The 19753-nt window shown below is 36.7% G+C and overlaps 1 protein-coding gene across 4 annotated transcripts in view; it reads left to right on the forward strand.

Annotated features, from left to right (window-relative positions):
• LOC148418746 (contactin-4-like) overlaps positions 1-19753 on the forward strand; it is a 97850-nt gene that overhangs the window by 20864 nt on the left and 57233 nt on the right. For all 4 annotated transcript variants that reach the window (XM_088423558.1, XM_088423557.1, XM_088423560.1 and 1 more), the window contains 2 exons: positions 4678-4773; positions 17728-17931. In XM_088423558.1, coding sequence (XP_088279684.1) covers positions 4678-4773; positions 17728-17931 — 300 coding nt within the window. The remainder of the gene's footprint in view (positions 1-4677; positions 4774-17727; positions 17932-19753) is intronic.

The raw sequence follows: 19753 nt of genomic DNA on the forward strand, positions 1-19753 counted from the left end.
ATCTCAGTCCTTGTTCAAAAAATATAAAATAAATGTAAATTAATCTGGAATATTAACACAGGAGCACGAATATCTTAAACATTTTACTCGAAGAAAAATGGATGAAACGTGATCTATGTGATTTAGAAAAAAAAGTAGACCGTTGTTTTTAGTGGCATCTTGAGAAAACTTCTCATTTAGATGTAAAGCTTTGAATCAGAGGGGAAAAATTAAATACAAATGACAGAAGCCAACCAAATCAGAAAAGACTGTGTCACCTTTTATGAGCTAGGATAACTCAAATAGCACATGGCGATTTATAGCTGGAAATGATTGCCTCCATTTTTTCCCTAACAGCATTAACGACCTCGCGGTTTATTAGAGAAGTAAGTATGTCTTCTGTCAAACCAAAGACAAATTAGAGGGAAAGGTAATTTCGAAGCAAAAAGGTCAAGGTGTCTAGAAGAAAGAAATGGCATACAGTGCTCACTTTATATTCCTTTTTTTTTTTTTTTTTTACAGAGGCAAGCACTCGTGTAATTATTTTCTTTCTAATATAAACAGATGCTTACCACAAGGACCTAAGTACCGTAATTCCCCAAATATAAGATGCACCTGTGTATAAGACGCACCCTTAATTTGGGGGTCAAGTTTTGGTATTTTCTGTTACCATGTAAAAGATGCAGCAACACTGTGGCAGCAAGGTAAAAACTTTAGCAAAACAGAATAAATCTCATCCTCCTAACATCTTCCTATTTTCATTTGTTCATAGCCATAAGTTATATATTTTTGCGGTTTAAGTGTGTTTCACATTTCCCACATTATGGGAATGCAGCGATCGAAGCAGTTTAATATTCTTTGACTCAGCAAATGAGGACAATTAATAAATAAGCAAAATGGATTACCTTTCTGTGTTCTCTAACCGGTGCACACAGGGTCCAAACCATGCCGCTCTTGATTGAATCAGCTGTAGACATCATCATTACATGATCTTTTAGTAATATTACCGCATGTGAACAATATTATACTCGGGCGTTGGTTCAGTCTGCTCGTTTCTTTTATTGACAATCATGCCGTACCAAACTCAGCTAACACCAGCTGCTGTTAGCTGCAATAGGTCAATTCAGCCAAATGACATCCGCCCTGGAGTTCCTGCCATGACGGTAATTTTCGTAAGTAAGAATACGGCCGATATAAAAAATCTGACAAAAAATGTGTGTCTTATATTTGGGGGATTACGGTAAGTGGCCTGTACTTCATTATTCAATACAATTCAATGGGTTAGTCAAAGAATAAATATTCAATAATAGGAGCCCTGATCCAACTCTCGCATTATATTGTCATATTTTTATTCTTTAGAAAAATCCTTGCTTTAGGTCCTTGAGAATACCCAGTAAATACCTGCCCCACAAGATTAGACATTTGCTCGTCAAATGAAAATGTTGATTTACAAAACTGCTCTTCAAAGAAAAAGTTCTTTTTGGAGTCTTGTATAATTTTTGTGAACATATGATTAAATATATATATATATACCGTATATGTCTTAAATCCCTATAAATAATGACATGACCTGGTCGTGCCTCAGCAGTTGCCCTTTATATTACCCGCTTCGTTGTTCTGTTTTCAATCATGCAGTGGAGTTAATTAAACTTAAGCAAGAGTCATAAAAAAGACGGATGACAGTAGCCCTTACATGTACACCACGCCTCTGACTACAGCTGGAGGCTGCTAAGGTCATAGCCAAACAATTGATGGAAGTGTCATGCTCTCATTGTGAAAAGCAACCAACAAAATCAACAGTGTCAGTACCGTCTCCTCGCTGGTGCTGTTGGGTTCCCAACATGGCCGCAGGAATACATATTTGTGGCCATGTCTACAAACGAGCAAACCTCAGAATCTAATCTGAGCAGATCATCATTCACTTGTTGTTAATGTCACCATTTTTGCTTGTCTGATAATTGGAAAATACAGACAGACGCTTATTGACTTTTCCTCGCTTGAGGAATATTAAGTAGAAGGCCTGTCATTCTCGTCAGATGCATGTCATATTATTTGTTATCTGGCATAGACACTTGCTTCAACAGTCTAATATGGATAAATATATATACAGTATATATATATATATATATATATATATATATATATATATATATATATATATATATATATATATATATATATATATATATATATATACACACATATGTAAATATATATCTGGCTTATGTTGTTTTAAGTTTTTTCGTCCCCTCTTTATGGCATTTTTCCCGTTTTACACCGGTCGGTGTGCATGACCGCACCATAGTGAGATGCACCATATGTCAATATAAAACTGTCATAACCTGTGGGGTTGGCTGTGTTCATGTTGTTTTGCCTCCCTTTTCAGACTTTTTTAGGTAATTGCTCTTATTTTGTTTGCTTTATTGATAATTTACTCTGAGACATTGGACTGGCCCTAATCTTAATTTTTGTTTATATAGTCAAATTCCAATTATGATTTCTTTCTTCTCTACACGACACAGTGTGAAATGTTGTGCCTCAAAGTTTCTTGTTGGTCTCGGCTGGTTGTAGGATGACTTGTGTGATACATCTATGTCCAAAATGTGATCATCAACCTAATCTGGAACATCATTTGTGATGTCAGAGCAGGTTTGCGCTAACTGATGCTAATGGCTTCAGATGGGACATCACTTTTGCGTGTTGCACAGCCATTAATCATTGTTAGCCGCGTTCCAATTGGAAAGTAAACTCATTACAGGTACATTCCTTGATGCAATTTTCAAAACTCACTCTCTACCTTTTATACGTCAGTATTGATGAATGTGTTTTAGGATATCACTTACATGCATAATTTGTTCTTGTAGGCTTTAAATTCAAATGGTAAACTGTGCTCTGTTTTTTTTCCTTTGAACTGAAGGCAGCATTCAAGCCGTGTTGGATATTTTGTTTGAACTGCACCCCTCTGCACAACAATGCTTCCTTTGCACTTTTGATCTGTTGGGAAGTAATTGATTGAGTGTAAATGAGCGAGGAAGTTATACTTCTGTGCTCACCACGATGATTATGTCTGAATGAATGAATACACTCTTCACAAATAATAATCCTTTGATGTTAGCCCAAAACAAAAACCCTCCAAAAATATTATTTTGTGAGTGGATGTTGCTTGTTCTTAACCACTTTGTTGGGCAGGCTTTTATCTAACCTTCTATCAGGTTTTCAGATGAAAGACAGAGGTACAGATACAGTATATACCCCTAAAGTGTGAAGTTGTTTGGTCTTGAACTGATTGTGTGGACAAGACAAAACAAAAAAAGTGCAGCGTTTTAAGCTTTTCTTTGATTGAGATTTGCCTTGTCTTTTTGTTGTCAGGGAGGGGAAAATAGTGAGCAAAACATTCAGTGAAGTATCAATGTTGAAGTGGGAGAAAATAAAATATTGGATATTTAAGAGTAATTTGAAAGCAGCACAAAGCGTTCTGACAGCAGGCTCAAGATTGTAATTGCATTATTTTCAACTGAAAGAGCAGAGAAACTATGCACACAAAAAGAGACTAGTCGAGAAAAGGAAATGGATGCTCATGCAGCAAAGCATGTTGGTATATATTAATACAGATCAATTCAGAAGGAAAAAAAAACTTTGCTTCATAGTCAGAAACATTGGACAGAAACACTGCATATTGGTGAATGTTTAAATGTTTTAGGCTACTAGCAGTAGCATGGGCATAAAAAAGTGTTGTCATTGTTGTTGCTGTTGTTGTTAGATACATTTTTTTTAGTCCTTTATTGCCAAGGTTTCAAATCAAGACTGTATCCATAGGTCCTCAAAATAAGTTGACTTGGACTAGGTTGACTCGGACTAGGTTGCAACATTTTTCTATTTTGGAAGTCTGATGAATTGCTAGTGTAGATGAAAAAAAAAACTGCAGATAATCTCTCTCTCTCTCTCTCTCTCTCTCTCTCTCTCTCTCTCTCTCTCTCTATATATATATATATATATATATATATATATATATATATATATATATATATATATATATATATATATATATATATATATTCTTAACCAAATCTGATTTATAGTTCCTGAAAGGAGAAGACAGTGATTCATAAGTTTGCGAGTTAGGGTATGTGTCAGAGCAATTTCTGTAAGCGTATCCATGATCATCTTGGGCCACAGAGCTTGTGCTTTGAAATGACTACTTTATTATGAGTCAGGCTTGTTAAGTCAGGGTTTCACCCTCAGCTCGTGCCAAGACGATTCAGGATATGTATTAATATAGACAGGTTTAACTCCTCAGTGACATTATTATGCAGAGGGAATGTCTGAATTTAATGTGTGAAGAGACTGTTGGCTTTTGTGTGTGTGTGTGTGTGTGTGTGTGTGTGTGTGTGTGTGTATGTCTGCATGTGTGTGAAAACCATACTGGAAATATCTTTTTAATATTGTGTGATAGTGGCTGGGAAGCGGGAACCATCCATCCATCCATTTTCTATTTTTCTTTTCTCGCTCAATTTCTCTTGGTTTTTGCAATTATCTGGTTGATTTTTATGACATGTGTTTGGTCACATTCATGCAAGCAGATTTCTGAAATGCCCAATTTGAATCCACTTTCAAAACCGGCGGTAGTAATTAGATACTAACAAAAATGTTGGTTGTTACCTCCATTACATGTTGGATTGCTTTTTCTGTCTTTTCCAGACCTGGAAAACTTCAAAACCCACAGAAGAAGTTCTGTTTCAGTCCGAGAAGGTCAAGGAGTGGTTCTGTTATGCGGCCCACCGCCACATTCTGGAGGTAAGAAACTAAATTGTTATCTTAGCTTGAAACGACATGGTACCATACTAGTTAAATAGGTGGAGACGTACTGTATTCTAACTTTGACGGTTGTAATGAATGCTTAAAATGACTATTTGTCAAATATTGTTTTATTTTAATGAACTGAAGCAACGCCTGCTCTGTCTTACAATGTTGTGCTAATTCATGTGAAAATGTCTTCCACCAAATCCAAATTTGGGTGATAGTGTTGAAAGGATTCCAAGTGGCATCTCTAGGAGCAATTACATGGACTTGCTCTGACTTTAGACTTGTCATTTTAACTTTCACACTTCTAAACCGCTATCATGGAGTTCTGCAGGCGCGACTGTCACTTGCTCGTGATCACATCTTTTCCATCTCAATTTGCTGCATTCACGCGTTAACATGTGTCTATCTATATATATGTTGCATCAGTTATCGTCAGCCAATTGAAAATGTTAACTATTGGCATAAATTTCCACAAATTAGTTGTTTGTGTCTTCTTAACAACTGTTTTTTTACAAAGTTTGGAGCGAATCCGAGAATAAAATCGTTGTTTCAACGTTGTTTCAAAGAATGTTGTAATAACTTTCTTTGGACATTCATTATTTCTTTCAAAATCCAACGGTTGAACAAAACTACCAAATCTGACTCATTTTTACAGGTATTGTTTTTTCCTTAAACAGTGTTAGATCACAACATCTTGGTTCGGTTGTTGCGCCTTCACTCTATTGTGAATTTTCATTCGTAGCCATAACATTTTCTCTTGTAGGTTTACAGCGCTATTTGTCTTGATATGTTTCCTCCTTGTAAATCGGACCAGACAAAAACAATATTGGCTTTATGTATTTGTTCTTTTATCAAAAGTAACAAACTAAAAAAAAAATGCTCTAACAGCATTTACAAGCCCCTGTGGAGGTCACTTGAACTCCGAGACGGTAAATTGACAAGTAATACGGCAAGATGCGCAAATGTTTTGGTTTTCCGATGAGCCTTGGAGCAAGTAAAGTAAAAATGACTTCAGGGTCTTTCTGTCGGTCGCTCTCCTCTACATTTGGCTAAAAAGTTAGCAGAGCCCAGGAAGTAAATATCCATCCATCCATGCATTTTCTGGAGCCGCTTACCCTCACAAGGGTCAACGGGGTCACAAGGGACACCATCCCAGCTGACTTTGGCCACTAGGAACTGGTTGCCAGCCAGTTCAGAGACAAACAAGCGTTCACACACCCAATCACACTTAAGGACAATTTAGTATATCCAGGAAGTAAAGAGTCTCTCTTAGACGTCAACAAATGACCAAAAAATATTCAAATATTCATTGAATAATATATGCAATAAACCAACACCAAGCAACACTTTTTTCTCTTTATTTTCAAATATCCAACTGCATTTTAATCACATTCTGTGAATGAGTGGCACGTTGAAGGAAAACCTCTGCACAGCACATCCCTATTCAGTACCATATGTTTTCACAACTTCGCATTCGTAGTGGGAAGCCCAAGGCTGGAGTGGGTTTCCACCTGCCAGAGAGTTGGTCTCGGAGGACACATTATGCATGGCAGACAGCTGTCTTGGCCTCTGCTTGGAGCATGTGCCCATCCATGCAGCAAAACATGTTCGGACGGAAGAAAGAGATGAAGAATGAGTGGGGATGGTGACGGAGTGGGAGCCATTTCAAGGGAATTACTAAGTTTTCCCTGCTCATAGGAAGGACAAAGTCACATCTGCTCTACAGCTTTACTTGCTGGATGAATGTGTGCGCATACACTCGCAAATCCTTGTTTGGGCTAATTTATTCCTTCATTTCTGCCTGGGTGCTGTCATATCACGTACTTAAAAACTTGAGTTCAAAAAAACAATGTTGAAAACTACGACATAAACGACAATTCTCATTTTGGAAAAATAGTAATAATGATAATAAACCATAAAATTGTGGTCAAATACACTTTTTTATGGAGAGGAGCTGACAAGCTTGACTTATGCTTATCTAATACAAGCCAATTGAGCAGTGTAGTGTTAACTGACCATTTGATGGCAGTGTTTCCACACTTACAACACAGCTGTTACCTACGTGCAAGTGTAACTGAAGAATGGAAGTCAATCTTTCAATGGCGGCACCCATATTTACTAAGACATAGCACACAATATTCTGTTGGCCTTGAAAGGCGAGTGAAAATTCTAAATACAGTATACCGGCCCTCGAGAGGTTTCCTTTTCCGATAACGCTCGGCGCCGAAAGAGTTAAGTGGAAATGCGTTTTATTGTCTTCTGTACTCGTAGTTGTTTTACAAACAAGCGAAAAAGTTGTCTTTTTACGTAAAGACCTTTATATGCAATACAATTTTCTGAGGGATATTTGAATATCAAAATATCTTACATACATACTGTACTTATACTGTATTTCATTTATATCTGCGCTCCTACATTTTTCCCCCAAGGATTATTTAATCTGATTATCATATGACACATTTTTTTTTGGAATCTGTCACAATCCTTTTTCTGTCATATTCCCATGCCTGTCTGGATGTGAAAATATCGCATCACTGTCACTCCATCCCCTGCACACTTTTGGAGTCTTTTCTCCAAAACATGTTGGGTTTTGACATCATACAGCGCAGTTACCATCGTGACAGGCAGCCGGCAACCTGACAGCGCCATGAAATAGGATATGCTGAAATTCCAGGGAGTGACACTCTGTTGATTAGAGTTCCTAATCGTGTATGAAAAGGTCACAGAGGAGTCGGGAGTGGAGCGCACACACATTTCCCAGAGGAGACGTGTGAGTGACAGCCCTCCTAAATCTTCTTTTAAGCTTATTTTCCGTTTACACTACACAGTGGTGATGTTATTGCGTTTGACTTGTCTTCATGAGCACAAGTGTAGGCTGTGACGGGCAAACTGTGTGTGAAAATGGGGCACATTTCTTTAAATGATTATCTCAACTCATCTCCCTCAATAAATAAAGAAATAAATTGTACAGAACTATCACCGGTTTCAATTTGGCGATGACATTGTATTAACATACTGTATGTATGAATGTATCCCAGAGTTTTTCAACCATTTTGGGCCAAGGCACACTGTTTTTTCTTCATGAGCCATAAATGTTTAAATTAGAAATTCTGTTTTTATACTTTTTTTTTTTTTTTGAGTTCAGAAATTCAATACCAGTAGCTATTTTTACCGTATTTCTCTGTGTACAAGTCAATATGTTTTCAGTTTTCAATCCCCATATTGGGGGGGGTCAACTTATACCCGCATAACTCAAAACCAGACCAATTTTCTTCACATATCTGTCTTTGAATAACATTAATACGAATGCAAAATAAGTAATATCATGTCATTTACTAGGCTTAAAATGATTATACCTCTAATTCGATATAGGATGCATCCATATTAGCGCCTTTGCACTTTCAACTGCACTTTCATCAAGTGCCGCCTCATTTTCTGTTTGTTGTCTACAACAAAGCTGGACTTTAACCCATTATGAAAAGGAAGATACGGCTTGATTTATCCATTCAAAACAAAAATGCGAGAGCAGTGGCAAAGCACACGTGGATGTCAGCAGGTGGCGGAGAAACACAACAAAGGGCAACCGATTCACGCTCTGATCACACCACAGTCGTCACTTGCGTAAACAAGGCTTCAGTAAAGCATTTCTGGAGACCAAACAAATTGGACAGCGAGTGCCTGTGGAAGAGTATTGCAAGCATTTGCGGATACGTGTGCGTACATCAACATTATGATCAAAGTTTTATCAAATAAACGTTGCTTAGCAAACTTTAAGATAGTGTTTCAAAGTACTCTGCTGCCATCTTTTGGCAAAGAGTATTTATTACATGATTATGCTGCAATACAACCCTCCCACAGCCGACAATGGCGCAATCCATTTTCAAAAAATAAAAACAATTAATAAATAAATGTGAAATTGGATCATTTCCCATGGCTCACCCGACAATATCTTGCTGAACACTACCAACTTGCTGGATATCAATCTCATGTGATTTCCTCAGGCTGTGTGGGCTTCAAGAAAAACTGAAATTCTCAATGTTTCATCCCAGAAGAAATGCACCTGTTGTGCAAGTTTGAAAATAGCAAGAGCGCACCATAACAGATCAGAACATATCAAGTAGCTTTTGAAATGCCCTGAGAGGTAATTTGCTGATAAATTCTAATGAATCTTAATTTAAATTATACGGCACGTCCTTGGAGTAATAAGCAAGTTGATGAAAGTAGCACAACAGTAGTCAATTTTACAACCACATTAAAAAGATTAAAAACAGCTGTCAAATTCTGATGTAATAGGTGAATAAATGTCTAATTACCCGGCAAGAGAGTAGCTAAAGCACTGTTATCGTAGAACGTCATAGCATCGAACGGGAAGATGGGTTCATGTTGTCATGCGTGTTCCACTGTGCTCACATTTCCCTGCTGAATTAATAATGCAAGCCAGAATTCAAATTGCAAATGTGTCCTGAGTCTAAACATCAGCCACAAAATTTTAACATGTAAGAGGAATAGGGCCTGTGATGGGATTTCCACTTGAAAGTCAGAATTCTCACTTTAAAATCATAAGAATTGTCAGAAATCTGAGGTGAAATAGAGGATATGCATTTTATTCTCAGAATTCTCACTTTCGCTGCACTAAAGGCAGTTATCACTTAGAAGTCAGAATTCTGACTTTGATTAACCTTTTGTTTTGTTTTCTTTCTTTCACTTTCGTTTTCATTTGTGTAATAAGCTTCTAGGTTGAAAAATGAAATTGAGGTATAACGTCAAAATTCTCACTTTAAAGACATAATACTCACTTCCAACAGAATTCTGACTTTTAAGGTAGGATTTTGACTTTATTCTCAGAATTCTCACTTAAACCTTTGTGCTGTGATTTGTCCAATCATTTGTTCTTTTTCACATCAAAGGGAAGCATTATAAGAATGTACTAGGGAGCTGAATTTTCACCCTGATGGTGATAATATTTCAGTGTTCAAAATGACATGACCACTTCACTGCGAGAATGATGCGGATGTTTAAAGTTAGGAATTTTTCATTTAAAGTGAAAATTCAGACTTTACTCTCAGAACTGTTACTGTAAAGACCAATTTAAAACTTTGACAACCCTTTAAACAGAATTCAAATTTTAACTTTAAATTCTGACAGTCAAATTTCTTAGTCTGACAAAGTCAGATTCAAATCCTGACATCAAGTCAGAATTCCCACACCTGATTTCTAACAAAAGTCGGTTAAAACGTGAAAATGATCACTTAAACGTTATCACTTACTCTTACCATTGTGCAGGATTTTGATCATTTAGGGCTCATTTTCCTCCACATCGTTCCGGAAGTATTTTAGCCGATGGGTGGCACACTTCAGGTAGTCATGCTCTCATGTTGAACTTTGAAAGGTTGTCACCATCTGGGTGAAATTTCAGCTCCCTGGTGTCTTCTTCCAATGCTTTCCATTTGATGTGAAAATATCTTTGATGTAAAAATCAACCCTTACAAGCAAATGTACTTCAGTCATATTGTAAATACTTCATAAAAATTGAATTTGGGTTTCCAGTACATGACGCAATCATATTTTGCGTTCTGGCATCCGTCTCGTACAGTCGAAGTCTGCTTTCCCCTCCGGCTGTCACAGTGGATCAGCGGCAGCAAAATGTGAGTCTGTCTGGCTGTGTCTCTTCTGGATGCCACTAATGGCCTGCAAATGTGACTTTACTTTGACTTACATTCAGGACGTAATGCCTCTGACCTCCATTTTATAATGCTCAGAGACCTTTGAGGAACACTCGAGACTGAAATCACTTTCCTTTCTTTGGAATGTTGTCTCTATTTTTGCTGCGACCTGAGGCTTTAGAAACACAGTGCATGTGTGCATTCTGTCCAGCCTGGCAAAGGAGACAGTAGAGCAAAGGAGTCTGGGAGCCCAGAGCAGATATGACAATGAAGCTTTAAGTCCTTTTCCAGTGTAAGTGGGGTGTCTTGGCTTCTTTATCCTTTATTCATTTGAAATTCCCAGAAATGTGTTAGCTCACTCATTTGATCCATGTCATATGGCTGATGAAAGCATGAGACGGATACATTATGTGCGGCATGATTTTTTTTAACTCTTTCAAATAAAATTGTTAATTATATTTTATATGTTAACTTGCAAAAATACATCCGTTTGGAGATCAGATGGCATCTGGCAAACAACTGCCTGGAAATGTTTACTTTTAAATGTGATTTTGACATTTTCCTTGCCATTATGTTGGTTTTTGGAAGTGGACAATGTAAACCTTACATATGTTTGACACTGGTTTGACTTTAAGGCTTTCATGGTTAAAACATGACGTTTTGTGAGCTTTTGAAAAACTCTTGCTGTGGCATTGCACAGTTTGTCTCTAAAAACACAGATTTTGTGAGTCTACACTTATTTTGTTGCCATATTTTCTGGCTCACCAGATTATAAGGCGCCCCTTCAACGAATGGCCTATTTTAAAACTGTTTTCATATATAGGGCCCACAGCATTGTAAGATGCATAGAATAGAAGCTAGTGTAGTGGCTGGGGTTGCATTTTGCATCCACTAGATGGAGCTGCACTAAAAAGAATGTCAATACAACAATCAGATAAGTCAAACCTTATTAACAGACAATCAAAAATTAAGAATGAAGATGATTTTGTATTGGTGCCGTAATCTAGTACTAGAATACAGCACCAATACAACAGTAAGGTGCACAATTGTGTTTACTATTGCAGAGGGCCCCCCGGTGTTGAGTAAATTGGCAGTTCAAACTCAAAACCAATACTTCGATAGTGTCACCTGTATTCATTTGTTTATCTTAATCTTGCTCCCTGTGGCCAGTAGAAAAACTGCAGATGAGCCACACTGGACTGTAAGTGTGAGTGTTGAAACCGCGAGAAAAAAAAGTGCAGTTTATTATCTAAGTGGTAATTTGATGGTCATCAAATGGCAGATGGCAGGGATAACTGCCTCAAAACATTTTAAATGTTCTTAGCTATGTTCCAGTTTCGCTACAGAAAAATGGACAAATGTTAAAATACGACCTTTATGACGTTTCATGAAACCGTTGCCGCGGTAACGCACAGTTCACCATGAAAATAACACTGGTTTCCAGCGTCTACGCTTAGTTGTGTTCCATCTTGTTGCGGGTCTGATGATTGAAGTGAGATCTCTCTTTTAAAGCTACGTCTTATTTTATGGAACATGTTTTATTCAGAGTTATTTTCTTTTGACCTTCGTAGAGGACATAATGCTCCTGAGTTCTATTTTCTAATACTTAGAAACATCTGAGGAGCACTTAAGACTGAAATCACTCTACCGTTTGACGAGTGCCTTGTGAATATTATCACCATACTTGCTGATACCTGAGTGTCTAAAAACATAAAGCATCACAATCATCTTCAGTGTTCTATTTATTTTTTTCATCTGTGCAGTTTGACAAATCGGTGGGAGATAAATTGGATAAGGAAAATGTTTGATTGGCCATCTGAATATTCAGAAAGACTACTCGTTTTGAAGTTGCTCCTTATGAGACAGGTGTTTTTTTTTTTCATAGGTACTTGTGAAGAGAGCTTAGTTTAAGAGCTCTTTGGCAACCACACAGCAATCATTCTGAGAGAAATCAATGAGTTTCAGTGACATTTATAAGAACATTTTATAATATATGCCATGCGGTGGATTTAATATGACTACGCACCTCTGTTTGAATGCCAAGTTATGTGATTAAAAAAAAAAGAAACTAAATTAAATCATTTTAAACCATTTTTCAGCATTATTATAATGAAAAGCATGCAAAATAAGGACCCAAATGCATGATTCGCAGTTTTTAAAATCACGGTCAATTTATTGAGTGTTCAAGAGGGATCACAAGTACCGTTAAAAGGTCACAGTAGAACTGAAAAAAAATAATGCTACAAAAAAGTAACAACTTAGATTCTTTGCGAAGCTGCGGAAAACTTGGAACAAAAGGTCAAAAAAGTCCTGTTTTTACCACAAAAAAAAGTTGCAGTGAATCAAGTTTACGTTTGAGATATCTTGTTTTTCTCCTTGTGCTACACGTGTTGTATTCATTTGGGAGCAAGGAAAGGTGCTGCCATAGTCCGACACATCGGAGCGAAAAACACACGCACACAACATTATCCCGCCCTCAAGTTTCTTTCATCCCAACGGACATCCGCTTCATCATCACTTTGTGTTCTTCTGCTCACGCACCGCAACCAAACCCTAATCCCTCGGCCCAAATGATGCGGATCACTTGCTTACATTTCCTCCCGTACAATGGGTGTGTACCCTTTTACTGCCTGAGGTATTGCATCATGCTGTGATAAATGGCCAATCATATGGGAGATGACGAAGGAAAAGGGCACCTACCTGACTGCTTGTGTAATTGCTATCCTGCTAAAAGCTGGTAAGGTCTTATTAGGCTCTGCAGGGTAAATAGGACAGAACTGTCAGCTGTGCCAGACTAAGAAACGTGTGGGGGCAGATTGCATTTTAGATTGCACGGAGTAACGATTTGGGACAGCCCAATTTGGGAAAATGGCATTTAGATTATACTACAGATTCTCTGTGTATGCACACAAACAGACGCTTCTCAACATAGGGACATTCAACGTATTCTTCCCTATTTTCCGCAGTGAAATTTGCATCTAAAAGCCTTCAATTTCTCAAAAGATGACAGTCCGCCTTATAATCCGGTGCGCCTTATACAGTGCATAAACCGCGGGTTTTCATTAAAATAAACCAAACTCAATCCTCATGTAAATGCTTCCATTTTTACCTCTGCATTTCTTTTATAAATATGTTTTTTACAACTGAAATTTTGTAACTTTTTTTTTTTTTACATGCTATTATATACATTCCAATTTTGAGGCAATTTATATGAGGATAAGGCACAAAAACCGCAAGTCTTTGTAAAATAAAGCACAATTTTATAAAATAAATCGAGAGACTTTTTAAATCAACCCAACAATGTATTTTAGGGTTTATAGTTGATAAAAAAAATAAAAAAATTATGTAATCCTAATTATATTAATTTAAGTTCTGGATTCATCTTAGCCTTGATTTAAGCAGTCTTTCAATGTAATCAAGAGGCATTTTTTTTCCCGTTTTTCAGGTAGTACTTTCCACAAATCATCTTTATTCTTAATTTCTGATTGTCTATTAATGAATTTTGACTGACTTATCGTATTGTTTTGTTGACCATCCCTTTAGCACAGCTCCATCTGGTGGATGCATAACACGACCCCAGCCACTACTGTAGCTTCTATTCTATACACCTTACAATGCTGTGTGCCCTATAAATGAAAACAGTTTTACAATAGGCCGTTCGTTGAAGGTGCGCCTTATAAAACGGTGGGCCTTGTGGTGCAGGAAAATACAGTACAAACATTCAGAGATATGAGCAGAGTAGCCTGTAAGTCAGATTTTGTATACTTTTGCTTCCATCTGGGCATTTGCTACTGAATTCAAGTGAGTACCAATTTATTTCAAGGATTTTCCGTATAGAAATGTGCAGGTGTTGCATCTAAATATATTATTAAAAGACTGCTTTCCAACAGTATTTTAATTAAGTTAGTTAACTAGTATTCTTTCTATGGACTGCTATGTGAAAATGGAAGTTATTTTTTTCTGATTAGTTTCCCTCTTTAAAATATCATCTGCTGCATGTCTCATAGAGACCTAATGGTGCAGAAATTTGCATGAATGTAATGCATTCTAATCATTCTGTATGCTAAAGTATTCAAACATTACGCTGTATGTGCGGTGCATTCACAAGATGTTGAATAACGAATACCACTGAGTAAACGTGATTTTTCAACAAATCAAAGTCATGTAAATTTAACCAGTTATTGCTGGCAAATTTATGTTGATAGATGATAATCATCTATCACAGTTCATCGCGATTGTTTACAACCATGCTTTTGTTCATTTTCTTCTAACGAATGTTCATTTTTTCTCCCTTGATACATGACGTTTTAATGAGGCCGATACTAAAATGGTGAACTGGTGAATATGATGTATGAATGACTGTAATTTGTCTATATATATATATATATATATATATATATATATATATATATATATATATATATATATATATATATATATATATATATATATATATATATATATATATATATATCTCAAACGCTTTTTAGTAAGGAGTTTTAAATGTTGTACTATAAGTGATGTGAAGCACATTGAATTACCTTGTGTGTGAAATGATGAAATGCACTCTATGAATAGCCTAATAGTCTGCCATGTTTGTGAACATAGCCTCTGTAGTAACTCCCACACATCCACCAGTTTCAGCTGCTTCAGAAAAAGACAACATTCATACACCTTCTCTGGTTGTCAATGTAAAGTCAAAAAAAAAAAAAGAAAAAAATGTCTTGCCTTATAATAAATTTTGATTTATAATTTTTAAAAACCTTAGCATTAACCGTGGCATTATGTTATGGCATTGAAATTTCTTTTATTTATTTATTTATTTTTATGGTATCATAAAAGAATCAATGGGAAAAAACACGAGTGAGCAGAAATTTCCAGCAGATGTTTAAAACATGTAAAATTTCAAAATGCAACGATTCTGACACTTCTATGTAATTGCAACTGGACATGCAAGATTTCGTGTACAAAAATGACAAAAATGTTTCACCTCCAGACAGTAGGTGGCAGTGGAAACCAGTTAATGGCTTTGTCTTGAAGTGTCATCACCTCACAGACTACTTTTTGTTAAAAAAATAAATAAATAAGGAAAAAATGTTCATAAATTACTTTAATTATTACACCTTTAAAAACATTTACGAATAGAATAGAATAGAATAGAATAGAATAGATTTATTGTCATTTGATATGGGTCCAAAATGAAAGATTGGTGCATATTAATAATATGAACAAGAAATTAAATAAACAATATAAAAATAGAATAGTAAGTAGGGCATTTGTTATTCTCACTGTGTTCCTATTTTGTTGTTATTCAGAGCATTAATACATTGCTCAGGGGACAACACTATCTCTGAGTCTGCTTGTCCTGCAAAACAAAACAAACAAACAAAAATGCTCCACAAAATTGTACAATTGCTCCTCAAACTAAATATTTCCTGTGTTGTAAACATCTACTGTATAAAGATGCTGCTTGGGTTACACATACTCTTAAGTGTACCCTAAAATAATATAATTAGCAATGACCAAGGTTTTAATTTGTACAAATAGCATTAAAAAAATCTGGGATGCTTTCTTTAGAAAATTATTACATACCTAGGCTAAGCTTTGCTATCTTAACTCCTTTTTTTCCCATAAAAACGTAAAATTTGAAAAAAAAATAAAAACGTATAGTTTTCTCTGACTGGGATTTATCTTGTCAAGCATAAAAATAGCAAAACTTGTTTTTAATGACTAAAATGATTTTTCCTTGCTGTGCTTGGCTTGTCACCTTACTTGGCCTGGATGCCTGAAAAGACACCCAGACGGTGCTGGGCCTTCATTAATGTCACATACACCAGGGTGCTTTCATATTATATGGCATTTCACTGTGCTAGAGGAGCGACGAGCTGTAGTTGCCAGGGAGACAGCTGTTGGTGATGTCTGCATTTCACAAAGTTTTGGTCGTCAAACATAGTAAGAGGAGCTAATACAGATTCTTGAAACAAATAGCAAGGGTGTTCAAATGTTTTTGTTCACAAAAAAAATGTACTGGATGTACAGAATGTACTAAAGACAAGCACATATAGATTAAAAAGTAGAGGACCTAACATTGACCCTTGAACCACTCCACACTCATTTTCATCTCTTCTTCGTGTTATTTGCAATCTGTGAGCTGTAGACATAAATTCATTCATAAGGCCTGGACTAGCAATCCAATCCACTTTATAATGTACCTGAAATAAAGACTCAAAAATGTAAAATATTAATTTCTAATATCGATACTTTAGCTTGAGGATCGACATTTGAAATTGAGCTGTGGATCGGTATACTCTATCTGTGTTTTATGTTCTGTGTCAGAACAGGTCATCCTGACCTGCATCAGATATTGTCTCAAGCACTTTACCCTGCCGTCATATCCACTTTTTTGAAAATATAGTGTACTAATGATCTTTACACGAAAGGCATGTCACATCAAAGAGAATGCTTTGAAAGAAGACACTAGGGGGCTGAAATTTCACTCAACATGACATAGTATAACATAGCACGACGACTAACTACTACTACTTCAAACTACTAGGTGTGTGCCAACCCTTGGCTAAAATAGGAGAATGATGTGGGACAAAATGACCCAAAATGGTCAAAATAAAAGATTACTCTAGGACCCCTTGCTGACACTGGCCAACAGCAGATCCCAAGGCGTTTTTATCTTTTAAGTAAACCTTTAAATCCATCCAAGCCACGACAATATAGCGTCCAATTTTGCAAAGTCCTGTCATGCTGGCATAATAGCCAATAACAAAGTAACAACAAAGGCATTGATACACTCAATGGCCTTCATTGACATCTTGCTACACAGTGCAGTATTTTGACCAGTGCAGTATTTTGTGGTCATTTTCTTCCACATCATTCGCACAGTATTTTAGCCAATAGGCACACTTCTAGTGCTGTGATCACTAAATGGTGGTGCAATGCTGAACTTGGACATGTTTTCACAACCTGGGTGAAATTTCAGCTCCCTGGTATCTTCTTTCAATGGTATTCCTTTGATGTGAAATGCCTTTGATGTAATGTGATCAAAGGAATGAGCAAAATACCCCATAAGGGTTAATATAATGCTCGATAGCTGGCTAAAGCATGCATACTTCCTTCCTGGCGACAATATGCTGTGACGCATTTGAGTCGAGAACTCTGATTCAGCTCTGATTTGATATTCAATTTCCGTCAGCACCGATTCATATCACACTTATTATTTCAATGCTGTATTATGAGTAATATTACATATTCCATCACCACCACTCAACAGATCTGGAATTCTCCTGGATTTTCAACGAGTACCCAACGTTTGTGAAGCAGGATACCCGTCGCTTCATCTCGCAGGAGACCGGCAATCTCTACATCGCTAAAGTTGAGCCCTCTGATGTGGGTAACTACACTTGTGTCATTACCCACCCGGTCACAAAGACTCGAGTCCAGGGCCCACTCACGCCACTTGTGCTCCGTAATGATGGTAAGAAACGCTTGATTAACCCTACACACTCATGACTCAACCATAAAAACTTGTGTATTGTATTGCTGAATGTTTTCATGCACATTAAGGATACGGAGTGAGCTTCAGTTTCTGGGCAACTACCACATCATGTATCATATGATATAATTTGCTATGTGACTGCAGATATGACCCCTTGGTGCTGAGCGGCGTATAGATGACATCAAAGTGATGCGATTAAAATCTTAGTCATTTTTGAGATCTTTTACCTGATTAAGAGGGTGCGGGGGTCTAATATCTCAGAATCAATCATGGTAGGTTCTGGCGTAATAGCTCAGCAAATAAGTCACACTCATGCTGTTCTTGGATGTTCTATTAATGTGATGGGCAAGGGTGCTGCTATTGGAAGCAATAAAATAGAAAATGAGACTGAGATTAACATGACAAATGGATTATTTTTCTTTCTATGCACTGTAGTTCCTCTGTTTTACCATTTACATATCACAGAGACAGTTCATAGAGATGTGATATGGATATAGAGTACCATATTTTTTGGACTATGAGGCACATTTAAACTCACTTAATTTTGTGTGGCTTATATTCAGATGTGGCATATGTATGGATTTTAAATTTGAAGTTGGGAAAAGTCTGACTTATTTGTTGTACAAGTTCATTCCTACTCGTGTGCCGTTTAATCCGGTGCACATTATAACCCAGTGTGTCCTACATACACGATACAGAGCATAATTGCCATATTTCAACGATTTTTGAGAAACAAGAAGTTTCTATAGAATGCTCAGTTCATCTTTCCGCTACCTTCATGTTGCTCAAGTAGAGAGCCCATCTTAGCAGATGCCTTGAAACTCTAATCTACGTTATTACCACCATTGCATAGTTTCACTGATTAGCTTGTAGATCAGGATCAGGTCCTTTTTCACAAAGCTCAATCTTTTACATCACTTTGGTTCACAAAAATATCTGTCTCGGATAAAATTGTGGAAAGGTGCGTTTACTAAAAACGTTGATATCCACACAATAGTGGTGCTATCAAAAACAAAGGAATCGTATCAATAATCTATATCATTCATCCTTAGATGAGAAAAAAGTGTCCATTGACATGCGTGTTTCTTTACATCTGTCATGAGCATTTAATGTAGCACTATTTTTTTTTCTCTTCTGTCTGTCAACTTGCTCATCACATTGTAACTCGGCCCTCATAAATTTACGGTTTACTTTGACTTTTCCCGTTTGTTTCATACGTTTCACCCATTCATAAGCGTGCGCAACCCTCCATTTTGTGTAAGTCTGCTGAGTAGTCAGTTCAAATAGCAAAGTAGCGCCAATGCTAACCATAATTGGGCCAATAGCTATTGTCCACGGTGCTCCTTTGTTTACGTAATTTTATTACTAGTTTAGGTAGTTTAGGTTACAAATGTTTGCAGAAACTAAAGAGAGTTGCCAACGGATTCCCGTTATAAGTAAAATAATTTAAGCGAGCAAACAATCTACGTAGCTCCAATGTAATGTTTCCATTGAATTGAGAGAGATTGCACGTGAAATCTTGAAAAGCTTTTCTAGAAGCATCAGCGTTAACTTCGATTTAGAAGAGTTTGTAATTGATCACTTGGAAATCGACCCATTCAAAATTATCGTATGGGTAACGGGCACACAAAAAGATCATATCGTTTTGCGCAATCATTTCAAGGAAAGTTTATCTTGTCTTGAAGGTTTTTTTTTGTTTGTTTGTTTTTCGTGACAGGCCTCAGAAAATATTTTAGCACAAACAAATCAATCTAAGGACAATTTTATCTCACAATCCTACAGTCTCTCCCCCTTCCTGTCG

The sequence above is a fragment of the Hippichthys cyanospilos genome, chromosome 9 (genome assembly GCF_059441005.1).
Source record: "Hippichthys cyanospilos isolate Australia breed blue-spotted pipefish chromosome 9, RoL_Hcya_1.0, whole genome shotgun sequence".
NCBI lineage: Eukaryota > Metazoa > Chordata > Actinopteri > Syngnathiformes > Syngnathidae > Hippichthys > Hippichthys cyanospilos.